Genomic DNA, 20,103 nt, shown 5'->3' with positions numbered 1-20,103 from the left:
TCTCCAGGAGGACATCCATGAAGAGTATGAGAAATCAAGTGTAAATAATGTTCCACCAGTGTTTCTATGTTTGACAACCAGAGAGGCATCTAAGGAGACTTAAGTGAGGAGCTAATATTAGTAAATCGACATGATGAACATGAGAATGAGGGGAAGCATGACAAATATAGTATGCAGGATGTACCATATTTAGAGAGCTGGTCAAAGGTTCAAGTTGGAGTTGTGATAGTTGAGCATTCAATGCAGACAGATCCAAAGACATTCAGCAGGGCATTAGAATTGTTAGCAGAGGACTTTCGGGAAAAGATCATGCATTTCAAGACAAATATTATGATGTTGAAGCAGAGAGTCTGGACAGTCTGAGACACTATCTTACAGGAGAATAGGAAAACTAAGGAGCTCATAGGGATATGTCCTGAATCAACGACCAAGATATCTAGTGGTGAGGAACAACTCAAGTCCCTAGTAAGACAAGAAGATGAGTACAGTTGGGAGTTCCAGAGCAGCCCTCTACATGAGTACATAGATAAGGCTTGCAACACTACTAACCCACCTTCATATTTCGGGAAGAGTAGGACAAAGTTCTGCAAATGGATCATGTTGGGTGACCTAGTGAAATAACTTGAGTTGAACATCAAGCAACATCAACATAGTAGATTTGTTCCATGTGCAAATATTCATCCTTCCCATGGCATGGATAAGTAAGAGATTATGAGTTGGTACTCTATTGTTGGGATGATTCTAAGAACGACACTCTTAGCCAAGGACATATCACAACATGGGCCCTTAGGCACAAGCAATGATGGAGGACTATTGTTTGGTATCGAGGTTTTGGTGGATCTATTGAGAGGGCAATATTGGTTGGAGTATTGTTTGGTATCGAGGTATCGAAGGATCCATTCAGGATCATTTAGCATGGAGGCATGGGATAGCAGACTGGTTTGTAGGGGATCTTGGGTATCAATGAACAAATGCTTATGTCGTGGATAGTAGTAGATTGCTAGAGGGAAAACAATCTTTGGGCTGGAGGATTTGTAGTATTTTTTTTTTTGGATATGGTCAAAATGGACTTAATCCACCCATGGTATCTTGCTTCGTTTTTTCGAGGGAAAATACTAAAATAAGGTTTCTAAAAAGTCCATCAAATCTATAAAAGGGGATAGAAGCTAGGCATTGAGAGTGTAGAGTATATCAATCTTATTGTGTTTTTCTTGAGAACTTAGCGTGGCCAGTTCTTGTTTGATCCCGGGGACGAAAACCCCAAAGGTCTGATTTTCGTGGTGGATCTATCCAAAGTCCACAATTGTGCATCAGTGTCTTGATTTCTTATGCATTGTACAGTCATACATGTTGAGGCAGGGGCTCCATTATTTCACTTGTATTTTGACATGTATCGTTTTCCAAATATTAATTGAAATAAAGGCTGCATTTTTCCAGGTCCCTTGTGTGTCCAATATATTTTGTTGAAGATATTTTATTAGAACACTTAAATGTGCCAAGTCGGCGTTTGTTTGGGGTCTTACAATTTACACTTAAATGATAATGCAGAAACTGTCCAGCTATTGTTTACAATTTTTTTTTTTTTTTTTTTTTTAATCTCATGTGACTTTAAAAGATGATACCGTAGTATACATTTACATTATCTTCTGCCGCTAAATGGCTGTTTCTGTTGGTGATTACCGAGAGGTGAACGCTGTATTTTTCCTATATTTTAGATTGGTGTAAAGCATGGGGTTGTAATTTCATAAATTCCTCTTGTAGTTCTGAATTGGCGTGTACGGATCCTGGAAAATTGATTAGAAAGGTGGATGGAAATGCTTTTGTTACATGGATGCTAGATATATAGATCTTAGATTGAACATATCATAGCTATTACAAGCTGTTATAGGCTGACTATGTATATGTTGGTTTTGTAGGTCTGCACTAGGAAAGGATCAGGATACCTTCATGGCAATGCACGAGAGAAGCGATGGCCTAAGTGAGCTTCAAAATATTCCGGACAGTTTTATAGATCTCCCTAACAAGAATTTTCCTTTGGTCATTACATTCCGAAAGTTCCTAATGATGTTGGATGGGACTGTGGAAGATCATTTCTCTGATGGTCCAATGAGATCGACAAATAGGAAGTCCCGTGCATTTAAGAAAACTATGAGAACGAGGGAAGTAGACTATGATCGCTTTGAGTCAATGTACTGGCCACATTTTAATGCAGATTTAAAAAGAAGGCTCGACTCTTCAGTGGTATTCACTGAAATTATATCACACATAAAAGGTAGTTTGATATCTCTAAATTCTTCCAACTTCATTATGAGTCAAAAAGACTACATTCTGATGGCGGACTGTCAAATTTCTACTTTAAATGTTTCTCAAAGAGAAGCAATATATGATCTTTTCTTGCTTTATGAGAAGAAAAAGAAAACAAATGGTGACTTTGATATTGCAGATATTGTGAACCACTTACATCGTCAGCTGAGATGTAATCCATATTTAGGTCAGAAACTGGACTTTATTTATGTTGATGAAGTTCAGGACTTGACAATCTCTCAAATCACCTTGTTAAAATATGTATGTAGTAATGTTCATGAGGGCTACGTTTTTGCTGGCGACACGGCCCAAACAATCGCAAGAGGGGTCAGCTTTCGTTTCCAAGAAATTAGAAATCTGTATTACAGAGAATTTCTGGCGGAAGATGGCAAGAATGACTTGTCTTCTAAAAACAGCATGGCAGATTTGTTTCATCTATGCCAAAATTTTCGTACTCACAGTGGTATAATAAAACTAGCACAGAGTGTAATGGATTTGTTGTATCATTTCTTTCCTTTTGCTGTGGATAAATTGCCTCCAGAAACAAGTTTAATATTTGGAGAAGCTCCAATATTGCTGGGTGGCAATATTATAACTGAACTTTTTGGAGGAAACTCTGGAACTGCGACAGCAGAAGGTGGAAGAAACTTCGGACGCGGGAAATATGAATTTGGTGCTGAACAAGTAATTTTAGTGCGAGATGATCATGCGAAGGAACAAGTGCTAGGCCAAGTTGGACAGCAAAGTCTTGTGTTGACTATAACTGAATGCAAAGGTCTTGAGTTTCAGGTGCTGTCTCCACTCTGCATATTTTGGAAGGGCCATTTTACAGATTCAAATCTATGTTTATTGTACTTCAACTCTGATAGTTTCACTGATTCATTTTTCTGGTTTTGGAGTTTATATTCTTGATTATTGTGTTTTGTAGGACGTGCTTTTATATAACTTTTTTACCAGCTCTCCACTGGGCAGCAAGTGGAGGGTAATTTATGAGTTCTTCAATCAGGTGACGCTCAACAATTTCAATCAAAAGCGACATCCCGAGTTTGACAATAGCAAGCATATTCTTATCTGCAGCGAATTAAAATATTTATACGTTGCTATAACTCGTGCGAAGCAAAGATTGTGGATCCAGGAAGAGAATCATGAATATTCGGTTTTGGATTATTGGAAAGAGAAGGGGCTTGCACAGTGGAAAAATTTAGACAGATCCTTCGTGGATTCGTTGTGTGTTGTTAGCAGTCGTGTAGACTGGAAGCAGCGTGGTATTCAGGTACACAAATACGGATTTTAATATAATTTCCATTTGCTTCTTTTGTAAGGAGTATTTTGCATCTACCAATAAATGTAAATCTATGCCTTACCCACCAAAGACAAGACTTAAGAATGACTTCGTGCTGCATAAAGAAGAATGTGTAGGGTCATGGTTTTATAGATTGAATGCAAGTTATCTCATGCACTAGTATATAAGATGGGTTAATTTTGTTAACGTCAACGAAAACCCATAAAGGTGGTTAAATGCAACTCAAAATTAGAATCTTGTAGATACCCTGCAGGAAACTCCAAAAATCCTAAAGATAAAGAGTATTGGCCTGCAAATCTTACTGTCCCATGGCTGTAGCACATGCCAAATATGTAAAATATCTTCCATGGTTGTAGAAGAATTTGATAGCCTTTCCCATGGTTGTTCTATGGAAGGTAGATTTCCACCTTTTGCACATAAAATGTATCTATTGCCGCAATTTCTCTGTTAATCAATTGTTGGTTCTCCTCCATTGCTGCTTTCAATAAATTATACAATTCCATTATTTTCATGTTACTGGTTACTTTCCAAAATTGTTTTCAGCTCTATATTCCTGGGCTGAAAATGGAATTTCATTTTCATGAGACAGACTTGTCTCATATTCCTTCTCTCCTCCTGACATTACATGTTGCCCGTCTCCCACAATCACAGGACCCTTATGCAATTTATTATCAAAATATTCAAATGTTTTAAGCATCTGAGTTTCTTCCAGCTCCTTGATTGCATTTCTACGCAGCCTTCCTCAACCTTGGGTCTGTCCAACCAATCCTTTAGAAACTGCAAATCCTTATGCAATTTATTATCAAAATATTCATATTCAAATGTTTTAAGCATCTGAGTTTCTTCCAGCTCCTTGATTGCATTTCTACGCAGCCTTCCTCAACCTTGGGTCTGTCCAACCAATCCTTTAGAAACTGCAAATCCTTATGCAATTTATTATCAAAATATTCAAATTTTTTAAGAGTCTGAGGTTCTTCCAACTCCTTGGTTGCATTCTCTACACTGCCTTCCTCAATTCTGGGTCTTTCCAACCAATCCTTTAGAAACTGCACATCCATTTCATATTGTAACAAGTCTTCTCTATTAACTTGTCACCCTAATAGCTCACCAAGCTTCCTCTATAGCTTATCTTTTTGGTATTGCTTTGGTTCTCTCATCTAGAACCTCCTAGGCGCTCCTTGTTCTTTTGGGCTCCTTCAGCTACTCACACTCTTAGAGAACTTCTCTTGACCTCTTCTTTTCCAACCTTAGCTGAAACTTATTAAAATTCTTTGCCACAATCTTCGTCCACCTTCTTCCCCAAAAAACATCATTGGTTCTTTGTTACAACTCTACCTGATGTAATCATTTCACCCATGCCTTCTTCCACTGTTTCTAGATATATGTCATGCAGAAATGCACATCCTTTCTTATCCACACAATATCTTATTTAATTCAGAATCTCGTCCTGTTCTAATACGAAAATAATGGTAGAATGCTACAAAGAAAACATACCAAATTGGTAACACATAGGACTCTAATCATAAAAACCCTCAAACTATAACAAATGATTACAGTCTTATTGATAAGGAAAGATCAAGTTTTCTCGAGAGGTGATACATCTCCTCGAGCTTCGGAGGAAAGCAAGAGAAAGTATTTTGTTTTTTTTTAACTTATACTGTTTTTTAGAATTCTCTAGAAAGTTTTTAGAAAAATACATATGTTATTATGATGCTCTTACGTGTATATATATATATATGACTATTAAATTTGAGAATATTTTAAAGTCAATGGAAAGTGATTTTTTTTTGCAAATTCTTTAAAATACAACAAGGTAGGTGAGTGGTAAATTTAGTCTGGTTATTCATAAGAGACAAAAAGGTAGAATTAACCAAATACAATAAAGGTAAAGTACATATAGAGTGTTTATGTGAAATCGTTCCCTAACTTAAATCTAGCCATGTGTAATGCAGGTAATAGAATCTCATGCTGTTATGTTATAGTTAAGTTTCGTTCAATCTATGAAGTAAAAATTTTGTAATGCTTTCATATACTCATGTTTAACACACCTTAGTCATAGAACCTAATCTCATTTTAATAAAATTATTTTATAGGGTAGGTTTTTTTTACAATAGTTATGTACGATGAAAAAAGAGTTGTCTTTGATTCCAAATATTCATCTTTTACTTATTAATGAGCTCCATAAGGAATCACTATAATGATGACAATAACTCTTCATGGATAGGATAATATAATAATACTGAACTTTTAATAAATATAATGAGAACACAAACATATAAACAGAACTAAGATCACATTGATAATAAGAAAGCAATTTTTTTTTTATAAAATGCTACAGTTTAGTTGATTTAATGGACTCTATGAGTGTGAGATGAACCAAAAAACACATTAGAGTGAAATACAACATAAACGAATAAAATATATTAATCTTCAAGTCATTTTATTAATGCTTGTCTAATATTTAATTGAACTTTATAAATTGATATTTACTTGAACACCCTTCCTTAATGGTAAATCTACTAACTACTCCAACCTTATCTTGAAATTTTACATATTTTTTTAGGACCCTAAGGCTTGATGAAAATGTCTGCAGTGTGGTCCTATTGGGACAATATTGCAACTTAATAGATTCATTCTATACAAGTTGTCAATATATCTTAGCATGCATGGTATTTAGTTTGAGCACCCTTTGGTTGTCACAAAGTAGAGGTGTTGGCCTTGCTTCTTGAATCTTCATGTTTGAAAGTATTCTCTTGATCTAAATTGGTTCATTGTCCTTTCACCACTTAATTTTTTTCTTTGTTGATGAAAGGGATATCACATGCTTCTTCTTGCTAGTCCAAGTGATTACACTCAAGTCGATGTTGAAACATATTTACATGTTGGTTTTCTATAATCCACACAACTTGCATAATTTGAATATGTAACCCATATAGCCTAGGGTCTTTGCTTCTACTATACAGAATGCCAAGTCAAGTGTCCCTTTTACATATCTCAAAACTCCCTTTGTTGTAGTGTAATTCTCTACCATTGGTGCTATCATAAATCTAGAAACGAATCTCACATCGTAAGTCAAATAAGGCTTAGTATCATGAGGTATATTAGGCTTTGTACCTACTACGTATAGTTTGGCTCATTAACTATTGTTGAGTTGTTTTTTACTGAAAGGTTCAACCATTTCACCATAGGTGTAGATGAGATTTTGTAGTTTGTCATTTTGAACTGGTCACGCAAACTCTTGGCATATTTTGTTTGTGAGACCAAATGATGCTACTTGTTTGCCAAACTTCTATAGGTAGATAGTAATGTCTAAGGCTGAGATTAGTCATGTTAAAAATATTTACTCATATTAGATTTGGTTTGTTGTTCAATAACACTTGCATTGCCGCATTTAATAATGATTCCATATACATAAACGAGTAGTAAAATGATAATCATTATCAACATTTCTGACATCTAGAATTAAATCTGAAGGACTTCAGTTGACCCCCTATGTGAAAAATTGGTGACCCGATTCCTACTGCAACAAACTGATGATATTTCTCCTATTTGTTAAATTACCTAAACAAATTGCTTGGAGTTTTCTACAATAAATATCGAAATACATACACTGCGGTCTTCACAAAATAAAATACTGCGGAAACTAAATATTGCATAGGAGAGAAATAAACAGACACAAATACATTGCTGTTTTTGGACAAACGTCCCCGGAAAAACCCAACTTGGGGAAATCGGTGCAGCAGCTAAGGGTTTTATTATTATGCAATTGTTTATGAGTATAAATATCTAGATACCCAAACTGGCAATTTGATACAGAGAATAAACTGGCAAAGAGGTAGTGAGAAAAAATCTCACACTGTCACTGGCGATCTGAATCTAATCCAGACTCTTGATGGCTAGGCCCATGCTGCCTCTGCGCAGTCTCTACGTCAGCTTATGCAGATCTTCTTCACAACCTCTAGGCACTGCATCACCCTTCTTGCTAGTTGATTTTCCTCTGGAACTTTGACTCTCTGGCCCTCCAATCTCACACCCCAGCTTCTGGCACTAGATCTCGACTCTCCTAGAGAAATTACGGACTCCCTCTGAAGCTCTGCGCTACCTCTCTGAACCTCTTGTTGCCTTATCTACCTTGCACTCTCTGAAACTGGAAAACTTCCCTTCGGTCTACTATACCATAACCTCACTGCAAGAAGATCACTCGATCTCTCTCCAACAACCCAACGTTGCTACTCTTGAGAAATTCAATCTCTAGATCTCACTATCTCGGTGTGTTCTCCAAGTGCCCATCAAGCTCCCTCTTATAATCTCAAGGTGGAGCCCCATCAACCAAGATTAAGACATAATCAAGGGCTAAGATTAACTGAGAGTTGATCCTCATCTTCTTCTAGAAGATTCGCACCAGATTTAATTAAAACCCTTTAATTAATCACATTTCCTAAGTTTAGACTCAGGAATACATTAAAAATGATTAATTATTTTAAGTAAACCATCTCTAGGTGGAATTTTCCCAAATGATTTCTGGGTATTGGAGAATGCATGTGTCTTAGCCTCTGCAAAATTACAAAGCTAAATCACATCCGATACTAAAGAAATCAACACTCCCTCTTAGCAAGGAATTTTCTCTAGTGTTGCAACCCACTGAAGCATCACTTTGTGTCTGCACCATCTCCTACTGCGTTACTGATGCCTGGATTTGCTGCCCATCAACTACTACGCAACTCTGATTGTTGCATCTGTGTTCTTGTTGGCCCTATTGAATTGCTGCCAATCTTGCGTTTGAACTGCAACCCTGTCCAACCACTGTTGTTGCAACTGCGACAACTGCAACGGAAAAGCATCCAAAATACTTAACTAATTGTGGTCAGTATGATGCATCTGTCACCCGAGTCCTCACTGCTGCTAGAATTTGCGCTTTCACTGAAGCCACTGCGCTGCTGCTGACTCTGCACTGTACCATCTGCACTATTGGGAAGTCTGCATTGCGCTGCACAAACTCTGACCTGCTACTAGCGACTGCATCTGTCACTTTGACACTTGACTGCACTAACTGCCACTGGTCCATCCTACTACTGCATGTCTTGGGCTCCCGTAGAAAGGTGTTGATTCATGAGGTTGACCTCCTCAAGAATCCTGCCCATCATGTAGCTCTATTGGGCTACAAATCCAAATCACCCCACCTCATCCCTAGAGGTAACTTGGTGATCATAGCAAACTATTTGTCCAGTCTGGAGGACAAGTTGTCGATTTCAGCGAATGAAACCTACTGATTTCTCGTCATTGTCCTTCTTCCTGAGAGGACATTGAATGTTGTAGTGGCCAACCACACCACACCTGAAACACTTGATCTTTGAAATGACCACCTTTCTTTTGCACTGCCCCTCACCTGACATCAGAAGGTGAGGAAGGTAAGAAGTCACTTGTCTGCATCAGGCAAGGAGGGCAAAACCGATGAGTATTGAATCAATTGACCTCTCCTGAAAGGATCAAAGCTAATAATAGCAATCACGTATATATATGTCTACTCTTGCTCTATGTGTGGCTCTATCTGTTTAGCGTGTTATGTCTTTCTCCTCTATACTTGTCGGAAGTAGGGCAGCCGGGGGGGTATGTCTTCGAGGAGGCCAATCCCTGTACGAGTAGTTTGTTGCCGGGCGGGATTACCTCAACCTGTACATTTTCGTGCCGGCTGCATAATAGTCCCTGCTGCCCCTTAGATGCAAGGGCCACTTCTTCCTCCTCCTTTACTTGCTTCGTCCCACTATTGATGCTGACACTAATGGTGGCCTTCACCAGATCTCACCTCATCTCCTTCTACTGCAAATCAACCCACATGTTCCCAATTTGGCAGTTTTTCTCTGCCCAGGATACTCTTTACGCAAACTTTCCATTCTTTAGAAACGTTGTTCAATGCTAATCGTACAAACTCTGTAGGCTGGTGTGCTGATCCTACTGAAGCCAGCTAGTCCCGGACATCCTGAAGCCTAGTAAGGAAGGGGTCTACACACTCCCCTTTCTGCATCCTCGTGCATCTCAACTTCTCTTCAAGATACATCTTTTGCTGCTCGAAAGATCCTTCATACAACGTAGCTAGTGCTTCCCACATCTGTCAGGAAATATCTTTGCCAGCTATGTGAGATACCACATGATCTTGAACACCATCGAGAATAAACCTCTTAGCTCTCACCAGCTCCGTCTTGTACTTCTTAAGCAAATCTTCCTCTGCGGGTATAGCTACCACACTATCAACATAAGTTTTGAGATCATGCTCATCTTGAAGGTAATAAATTCTAGCCTTCCAGATCACATAGTTGGAGGTTCCTTCCAATCGATCTTGATCTCTCAATCCAATTGATGCCATCTCTTTGAAAAATATGTCGAACTCCTCCTCTTCTCCTCTACACAATTGTTGCCCAGCTATTCGCACTCCCTTCTGGAGTGAGAAATCCTGCACACAGCTATCGTTGCTCTGCTGGGAAAATTAGAACTTCTTAAATAGAAGTCCCCTGAGGAAAGAATTCCCTGAGTGTATGCTCTCCTTTCCTTTAGACGTTATTTTGCTAGCAACTGCTGCAAAATGACTACGTCCTAGCTGAAGATCTGCCCTGTGTCGAAATTGTTGTGCTGCTCCCTCTGCCTCTGCGAACCGTCAATCTGGAAAATTTAGTATTTGTTGTCTCACTCAGAGAAGTAATTTTCCACAAAGATTAGCCCTTCTGGCCAATGGACAGCGTATCCACTCTTGGGTTTTGAAATGCTTCGCACACAATGTTTTTGATCTTCCTCTTCCACCTTCAACTGAGCTCTTCTCTACTTTACTTGCAGAAAATATCGAAATACATACAATGCAGCCTTCACAAAATAAAATACTACGAAAACTAAATACTACACAGGAGAGAAATAAACACACGCACAAATACACCGTTCTTTTTGGACAAACGTCCCCGAAAAAACCCAACTTGGGAAAACTGGTGTAGCAGTTGAGGATTTTATTATTATGTAGTAGTTTCTGAGTACAAACCTCTAGATGCCCAAACTGGCAATCTAATACAGAGAATAAACTCGCAAAGAGGTAGTGAGAAAAAATCTCTCATTGTCATCGACGATCCAAATCTAATCTAGAGTCTGGATGGCTAGCCCCACATTGCCTTCACGCAGTTTCGGCATCACAACATCTAGGCACTGCATCACCCTTATAGCTGGTTGATTTGCCTCTGGAACTTCAACTCGCTGGCCCTCCAGTCTCACACCTCAACTTTTGGCACTAGATCTTGTCTTTCTCAACAAAATTACAGACTCCCTTTGAAGCTCTGCACTACCTCTATGTGGCAATGTGCTGCCTCTCTGAACTGCCCGTTTCCTTCTCTTCCTTGCACTCCTCTGGAACTAGAAAACTTACCTCTAGTTTACTATCCATGCCCCTCACTGCAAGAAGAGCACTCGATCTCTCTCCAGCAACTCAACATTGCTACTCTTGAGAAATTCGATCTCTAGATCTCACTATCTCGGTGTGTTCTCCAAGTGCCCATCAAGCTCCTTATAATCTCTCATTGGGGCACCGACGGCCAAGATTAAAACATAACCAAGGGCTAATATTAACTGGGAGTTGATCCTCGTCTTCTTCTAGAAGATTCGCACTAGATTTAATTAATACCCTTTAATTAATCACATTTCCTAAGTTTAAACTTAGGAATACATAAAAAATGATTAATTATTTTAATTAAACCATCTCTAGGTGGAATTTTCCCAAACGATTTCTAGGTATTGGAGAATGCATGTGTTTTATCCTCTCAGCAAAATCTCGAGGCTAGAGCACACCCGATGCTATAGAAATCGACACCCTATTCATTGAAGTGCTTGTCAATCTTAATGTACTATGTTTGAGGTTCCTACTTCAAGCCATATAGAGCCTTCTCAAGTCCACAAATAGGATGCTTCTTCCTTGGAACCTAAAATCCTTGCAGTTTATACATGTACACCCCTTCTTCCAAATCTCTATTGAGGTAGGCACTCTCCACATCCATATGATGGACCTTCTATCCAAAGTTTGTTGTCATGGATAACACTGATATGATGGTGGTCATTTTTGATATAGGAGAAAATATCTCCTTATAGTCAACACCTTCTTATTGATAGACCCCTTTAACAATTAACCACAATTGGTACTTTCCAAGTGCACCATCTTCCAAGTACTTGCCTTGTACACGGATTTGTAACCAATGGGATTATTTCCAAAAGGTGTGAGATCCCAAGTTTGATTTTTCATCAAACTTCACATTTGTTTGCCATGGAATTCTTCCATTTAGGTCTCCCTTTTTCTTTCTAAAACACACGTGACTCATATACTTTTTGAACATTGGTCATCAGAACAAAATTTACCATATTTTGTTTCTTTCTCTAGCATTCCATTGGTGCTATGCCACAACTTTGGTATTTTATTAGGGTCTTCATTGTTAATGTTGCCACTATGATCTAGGCTAATTGTATAAGATCTTGGAAAATCCTCATTTTCAAAATCCTCCCCCCTTTTCAGATGGAGTTTCCTAAAGCTCAATAATTGAATACTTGGCCACAATAGGTTGTTGTTTTGGGACTTTGATATATAAAAAACTATAGAAAGGTCTAACCTCCTTGTCAACTACAACATATCTATTAAATGCTTCTAGGTTTTCTCTCAACATGTTGCATAGCTTTTCCTCTTCTAAAGTAGAAAGAAATGGATTAATGTTCAAAGTTTTCTTTGGGTCAAATTCTATGGTTTTGACACAGAGTGGGTTGGAATTGGCCAAGCATAAGTCAACTAGATGATTGCTCTGGGTTTCCCTTACTTCTTCTAATGGTAGTGAACTAGGAGTTGGACTTTGGAGCAGGTGTTCAAGTAAGTCATCCTCATCTTGCTATCCTCCTCCTATGATTTCTTCCAAAGTATAAAGTTGGGCAGAATAAACTTTATCATCTTCCTCCTCCTCTAAACATAAAGGTAAATCATGCTCTAGGGTAGGTTGAGAAGGAGGGTATAGGACTAATTGTTTGGACATATGCCCATTCTCGATGGTCATATTCCTAGCTTTGCAGTGAATGTAAGTATCAGTGGTGGCCAACCATGGCCTCCCAAGGATGAGAGGGTAATCGGTAAGCTTAGCCTTAGGCTGGAGAACTAGGAAATTTGCAAGGTACTCCCAGGGGTCAATGGAGACCATCACATCCTCTACAATTCCCTCAGGGTGATTGTCGAACGGTTTGCAAGTTGCAGAACTGTTGTGGTCTTCCTTAATGAGCCTTGGAGGTTGAGCTTGATCATGGTGTTCTTGGTCATCACATTAATGGCAGCCCCAAGATCAACCAAAATGTGGGAAAATGGTGCCATTGATGCGCACATCTACTATAGGGTTTCCAGGGTCCAAATATTTTGGACATGTTACCTGCCCCAGTGTTATCAGGAAATCTAGTGTCCATGCAGAGCTGCTAGTCCCACTAAGACTGGTAGCTATCTTAGAAACAAACAAACTAAAACTACTTTCGTTTTCCTTTATGAGAAGTAGATAAGAGGGGAACAAAGGAGACCAACCTCTGTCTTGCGCTTGGTTCCTTACTTGATTCCTCTCCCTTCTGACAGATCTTTGCCACTCGCTTCCTCGTCTACCTAGCTTCAAAGAGCACCTGTGGAATCAAAGCAGCATGACACTATCCAAGAACAGAGATCTACTATCATAAACAATATAGGACCAGAGATATATTGACCACACAAATGCATATATCATCAATCATACAAGAATGTGGAGGAAAAATTGAATAGCTTTATTAATATCAAGAATAGCAAAGAGGATTACAACCAATTGTTCTGACCCAGCGTCATCCTCTCAGCAAGAAAGCCCTTCTTCACCTCATGAAAAGCTTAGATCACCCAACACTTTGATGTTACTCCAAGAAACCAGCATCACTTCCTGACAAGATACAAAATTCCAGCCTCTGGATCTCTGGGATGAAGGATCCATATATAGATGATTGCAGGGAGGTGAGTCAGCTTCTGAGATTTGATTAGTGTCCTCTCTCTGATAGTTCTTGATTCCACTTGGAGATTGATGATCTCTTATTCATCCCTGGGTGAATGCAGAGAGGCAAGTGTCACAGGAGAAGTTTCTGGAAGATTCCATGATCCTCCACCTCGCAAATTGACTCTGCCATTTGTCCACTCTCGCCCATTGCACCCCATAGAATGGCTTTCCAGTATGCATCGCACCTCCCGTGTGCATTTAGGTTGGATGCAGCACACTTTGACCATGGAGTAGGTGAGATGGTCCAGCTTTGACCAGTTCTGAGTAGTTTTTCATGGAGAACTTTTGGGAGATGATGTAATCAGCTGACCTTGTTCTTTTAGGGGATGGAACAACACTTTTAGGGACTTAGGAGTCCTTCGTTTATGGACATGTTTGATTGGGGTTGCAGTGCCCAAAAATGTCTATAACAGTTGCCCCCTAAAGCATGAGATCGTTAATCTTTTGATGTCGGGTGAAATGCTTTATCATGAGGATCCGAATTTTTTTCGAGTTGGAAGGCGACCTGTAATAAGATACAATACAATACATTATCTTCATAATATTTTCATGATCTAGCTGAGGCGGACATTCCCATGCTCAGCTTTATAAATTCATTTTCATGTACATAAGACAGACAATTGTCTGAGTGCAGACTGATGATTCTGGTAGAGCCATCATCCCTTAGATTGGATGATTATCTGTGCAGCAATGATGTACATTTGATGTCTTTATTTTCCTGAATATATATCGCAACCCGGATGGATGAAACTAGATCTGGGGTCTTCAATCTCATTCGATCTTCACTCAAAGTACAAGTCGATCCATGTGAGAGATGTTCTGGCGTCGAACATGGAAAGACATCGCCTGATTACCAGCCAGTGATGTAAGTTGTTAACAGGCGCAAGAGGAATCACCGATAATGATGATGACCCTCAAGGTACGACAGTACAATTCACGTGGTGTGAAAAAGGGACTTGGTGTCGAACACCCTGCAAAATCTTTCGGTTGAAGGCCATTGATGTAAAACCTATCGCCAGAAGTGAGAAACTTGCCATTGAGGCATGCAAGCTTTAGAGTACTGAAAGGGTTATTCCTAGATCGACTTCCTGGATGATGAGCTGATGTTGACAAGAAGCGATCCATCATAGGAGGGCCTTAATGAATCCCACATCTACGACACAGAACGGAGCAAATGATTTTAATGGAGGTGAAAACGATTTGATGATATAAGGTTCAGGGTGGCGGTCATGAAAGAATGGAGCGTAAATGTATTGCAGTGGATGAGACACAGGTGAATTCTCTGAGCGACTTCTCTTGAACATATCGGCGACACTGACATGATGGATTGGTAGCGTTAACCCCAAATGTGGATGGTGTGATGGACCAATGGTGATATTACTAGTGAACGGAACAACCCAACCAGACTCGGATGCGGAGTGAAAGTGTCATGTTCAAGAGCGACTTGCTACCAATAAAGTTTCTTCAAGTTTTCTTCCCAATTTTTACCCAGTCATTGTTGACCAGTACCTCTTTATTTTTGTCAAGCTTGAGGAGGATAACATATGCTTGTTCTATAATTTGCCCTTTGGGCAAACCCATCGCTATGTTTTAACGAGCCTAGCGACAGTGAAACTCGTTCTTGTCCGTGTGGACAAGTTTGTCGCTATTCGGTTTTCACGAGTTTAACGACAAAGATAACTCGATCCTTTTCAATTTTAGAGAGTTTGAAAGGGACGTAAAGAAAACTCCAACAATCCTTTTTCGTCATATAATCCCTTAAGTCTGAAAAAGTATAAAATAATACAAAAGGGATGAATTTTCGGTGATTTTAACGAGCTGAACAAAACAAGCGCTCGATCTTTTTGTGCAATAATCCCTCAGGTCCAAAAAGATTAAAATATAAAGGAGGGATAGCACTTTCGGTCACTTTAACGAGCTGGAGAGGCCAATTACTCGGCAATCTTTTCATATTTTACGAGTCAGATGAAAAGAGCTTAAAGGAGACTCATTTTTCAAGGAACGAGTGATACATTCGGGTAGTAGCTAATTCTAGGTAAGGTTTGGAATTTTCCAATCACGACAGTGTCACAAGGATGGCTAACAGGATCATTCTTCGCAGCTGTTCCTCAAAAAGGGTAAACAATCAAATGGAGGTGAATGATCGGCCAATACAGAGTGGAGGTGATGATGAGAACACGACCAAGGCTTCAAAGGCTGATGATAATGCATTCACGATGGTTATTTACTGGAAATTGGTTCATTTTTTAATGAATGAGCTTAAACTCTGGGGGAAACATTTGCTCACTGCTTACTTTTAATTTTTAACGAGCTTGAACTCCACATAAAAACTGCTCGATATAATGGTCATTGATTACCTTGATTTTATCATTGACAACTTTGCTCTTTCAAAGGTTGTACTGCCTACTCAATTGCTTCATCAAACTAGTTAGAAACGAATAATATATGCTTGAAAAATGAGTCAAAACACTAATATTTTACTTGAATTACGTGAAAAGTAATTTAAAAGTGGTTTTTACCTCTCATTTTACCATTTCATTTGAACTTTGGTTTGTTGGAGCTTTGGAGGTGCTTTCCCCCTTGATTTTCACTAGCTGATTCCGAGAGATTCTGTGGACGATTCTTGGCGCCGTCTGGACCAGGTAAGAGCTAAACCTGAGCTCTTTAGTTTCATTCCTTCCTTTTTGAATTCTGAGCATGCTTCCTGGTTTTTCTGAGCCCTTGGGGTTTGAAGAATTCGCCCTGGCTCCATCGCACCTTCCCTATATCGAAAAGTGAAATGCATGTTGGCTTGGCCATTGGCCAGTCAGCATGCATCCCACCCAGTACACTGCTGGGGGTGCGATGGGCGCAAGGAGGGAAACTTGTGCACAGTTTTTCATGGAAATTTTTGCCTGTTTTTCACCAAATCAGGATCTTGACTCTTCTCTTGTTTGTTTTCAGAGATTCATTGGAGCAAAATGCCTGTTACATGGCGAGAACGTGAGCATGAAGAAGAGGACATGCTTGCTTTACATGATCCGGGTACGGTAACTGCACTGCGGAACTGTGGCCTGCTGAAGTTTTTTCGCATCTCTAGCATGAGGCAACAAATCAACTTGTTGCAATATTTTCTCGATGCATGGGATCCTACCGACCAGGTGTTCCAGATTAGGGGCAAATCCATCCCCTTGACTGTCGTGGACATCTATTTTTTGACCGGTTTATCGAGGCGTGGTGCCCCTATCTCATTATCAGGTTCGGCCCATGGGGGTGAATCCGTGAGAGATTACATTCGCCGGTATTGCAGAGAGGGATCTCAGCCGAGTAAGGACGGCAAGATCAATATCCAAGATGTCACTGATAGGCCCTTGAGGACCATTCTATTCACTTTTGCTAGACTGGCTGGTAGTGCGGCTCTTCATGTGGCCAACAGGTCTTATATGCAGTATGCCTTGGAATGCCTTGAACCAAAGGTGTTCAACTGGTGTGATGCAGTACTCTCTGTGATGAAAGAACAACTGACCAAGGTAAAAAGCGGAAGATTGAAGAACTTTGGTTATGGTTCTATTTTGACCGCTTTTGCCTTGGAAAAGATCCCACTGATGCAGCCACAGTATATTCCACTTGGTTTACCTCCACCGACTGAGCCATGGATGCAGAGATGGGTTGACTTCATGGCCCGACATGCGGGTCAGTCCCGGATTTCTTTCCCTAATACCTTCTTTGAGTAGTTCAACTGTCAGTAGATGGTTTTTTCTGAGTGTCCATATGTTGGTATGGATTTCCAGGGTGATCCAGATTTGGATCTGGCAACTACATGATTGAAAAAAAAGGGCAGCCGTTTCGTCGGTGTTGTTTAATGTAGGCATCGCCTCGGCCCATTTGCTAAAATAGTCTACCGTGACTATGATATACCCATGCCTCCCCCGGTCGAGGTGGGGTTACATGTCATGAAATCTATGTCCCATTTAGCGAATGGCCCAATAGCAACTACTGGTTGCAAGGGTGTGGGTGGTCTTCTGGTTTTGATATTGAAAATTTGACACGAATGGCAACTTCTGACTGCGGTTATGCAATCTTTGAACATTGTTGGCCAGAGGTATCCTGCTCGTAAAAATTTTTGCGCCGTAGCGTAACCAGATTGATGCCCCCCACACGCGCCTGAATGGCAATCATTCAGGACTTTTTCGGCCTCCTCATGGGTGAGGCACCTCCTCAGAACTGTATCGACACAACGACGGTAAAGTGTTTCATCGATGATCATGTAGTCTTTTGATTGGTATCGAATACGTGTTTGTTCCGAGCGAGAGGTATTAGACCTATATTTTTGGGTTTGGAGATAGATGATTATATCTCCATACCATGGATTGCTTGAAGATATCAGAAACAAAGATTCATCCACGATGGTTTCTTCGGATGTTTCATCGTTGGACGACGATAGGAAATCGCATAGTAATTCCGCGAAAACCATGGATTTCTTCGATTTGGATTTTACAAATTCCAGATCAAACTCTTAAAGAATTGCTATCCATTTTGAATATTTGCCCCCCAGCAACTGTCGCGACAATATATAAGTCATGGGGTTGCAATCTGAGAAAATGGTAGTTTTTCGAAAGAGGACATTGTGTCGAAATCTCTGTATCGCTTGAACAGCTGCGAGAGCCAGCGTTTCAACGTAGGAATACTTGCTTTCTGTATCATTTAAGTTTCTACTCAAATAATATATAGGATGTTCAATTCCATTGTCTTCTTGAACTAAAACCATTGCGATGGTTGTATCCGCTGCAGCCAAATACAGGGTAAAGTCTTTTTGATAATCAGGAGCGTACATTAATGATGCTTTTATTAGGGATTCCTTTAAAGCATCAAAGGAAGTTTGCGCGACCTGATCCCAGACGAAGGGTACTTCTTTTTTCAATAGACGTGTATAACCTTAAGCAAGTTCGGCGTAATTTGGAATGAACCTCCTAAGAAAGTTTGCTTTCCCTTGGAGTTTCTGAATCTGAAGCAAATTTGAAGGTGGATGCAAATTTATGATTGCCTGAACCTTACATGGGTCGAGACGAATCGCGTCCTTTGAGACTACAAAGCTAAGCAAACGACCAGAATTGACACGGAACACACATTTGTGTGGATTGAGTCGTATCTTGTAGTGTCGACAACATAGAAATATCGCTCTCAAATGCTGCGGATGATTGGTCCACTTTCGCGAATGAGCCGGAAGATCGTCGAGATATAGTTGAACGATGTTTTTGATGTCATAGAAGGCATAATTCATTGCCCTCTGAAATGTTGCCCCTACGTTCTTTAAACCAAAGGGTAACCTGCGATATGCAAATGTGCCCACGGACAAATAAATGCAGTCTTTGACTGGTCCTGTCGGCGGATATTTATTTGATTATACCCGGAGAATCCATCCATAAATGAAAAGATTTCACATCCGGCGCATTCATCAATTATCTGGTCAATAAAGGGTGTAGGGTAGTTGTCTTTTGGACAAGCTTGATTTACATCCCTATAATCGACGCACACTTTAATCGTTCCTTGTTTTCTCATTACAGAAACAATGTTCGATACCCAATCGGTTAGAGGAACCAGGTAAATAAAACCAGCATGGAGAAGTTTTTCAACTTCTGCCTTGATGGCAGCGGCTTTCTTGGGGTGCACCTGCCGTAGTCGTTGTCGTACTGGTTTGACATCTAGATACATCTTTATTTCGTGTTCAACTATACTCTAGTCAATGTCTGGCATTTCATCATATGACCAAGCAAAGACATCTCTGAATTCGCGAAAAAGAACTTTGTATATTTCCAGTTCTGAAGGAGAACAACATTTGCCAACATAAATATTCTCTACAACATCTGTTTTGGTCGAGATATTTATGGCGATAGTCTCTTCGATATTGGACAAGTTTCGCTCGGAATCCACCGTGTTTACAGTATTTGATAGGAAATCAAAAACTGAAGGATGATGAAGGTCATCAGGAGTATCTTCTTGACAATCCGAAAGATGGGAACGATGGTGGTAATCTTCCCATGGCGCCCCGTCAATTATCATTGACTGAACAATTCCTTCGTCTGTGTAATGTACTTGTGACTAAGGATCTGAAGGGGTGCCATATTCCTTAGACCTATCTATCCAAACGCTTGATAAGCGTTGATTTGGGTTTGCCTCCCATGCCAAAAACTTTGATTGCTACAATATTTCTATTGGGCTTGGAGGCAACACCTGCAGATGATCCATGCTAATATCGTTTTCTGAGATCTTTTGAATAGAAGATATCATATTGCAGGTTCCTACCGTCACCACTTCCGCCAGATTGATTAGAGGTGGGAGGGCAAAAGTCCCCATTAATATAGGGTCTTTTAGTGGGCCTACTCCGATATTTTGAAGCGAATGGGGGCTTCCATGGATCATCGGAATGCTTCCTGTAACTTGGGAACTATTGGGGAGAAATGC

At 39.9% G+C, this 20,103-nt stretch overlaps 1 protein-coding gene across 1 annotated transcript in view; it reads left to right on the top strand.

The window, feature by feature from the left end:
• The window catches only part of LOC149214118 (uncharacterized), a 281,652-nt gene that overhangs the window by 146,417 nt on the left and 115,132 nt on the right, over window positions 1-20,103 (top strand). The window contains exons 5-6 of the mRNA XM_089392190.1: window positions 1,917-3,093; window positions 3,233-3,577. Coding sequence (XP_089248316.1) covers window positions 1,917-3,093; window positions 3,233-3,577 — 1,522 coding nt within the window. The remainder of the gene's footprint in view (window positions 1-1,916; window positions 3,094-3,232; window positions 3,578-20,103) is intronic.

The sequence above is a fragment of the Pinus tabuliformis genome, chromosome 1_1, assembly GCF_031772625.1.
Source record: "Pinus tabuliformis cultivar Carrire ecotype Pingquan chromosome 1_1, CPIR1, whole genome shotgun sequence".
Lineage (NCBI taxonomy): Eukaryota > Viridiplantae > Streptophyta > Pinopsida > Pinales > Pinaceae > Pinus > Pinus tabuliformis.
The sequence above is the reverse complement of the archived record's forward strand: the minus strand, read 5'-3'. Positions and strand labels throughout refer to the sequence as shown.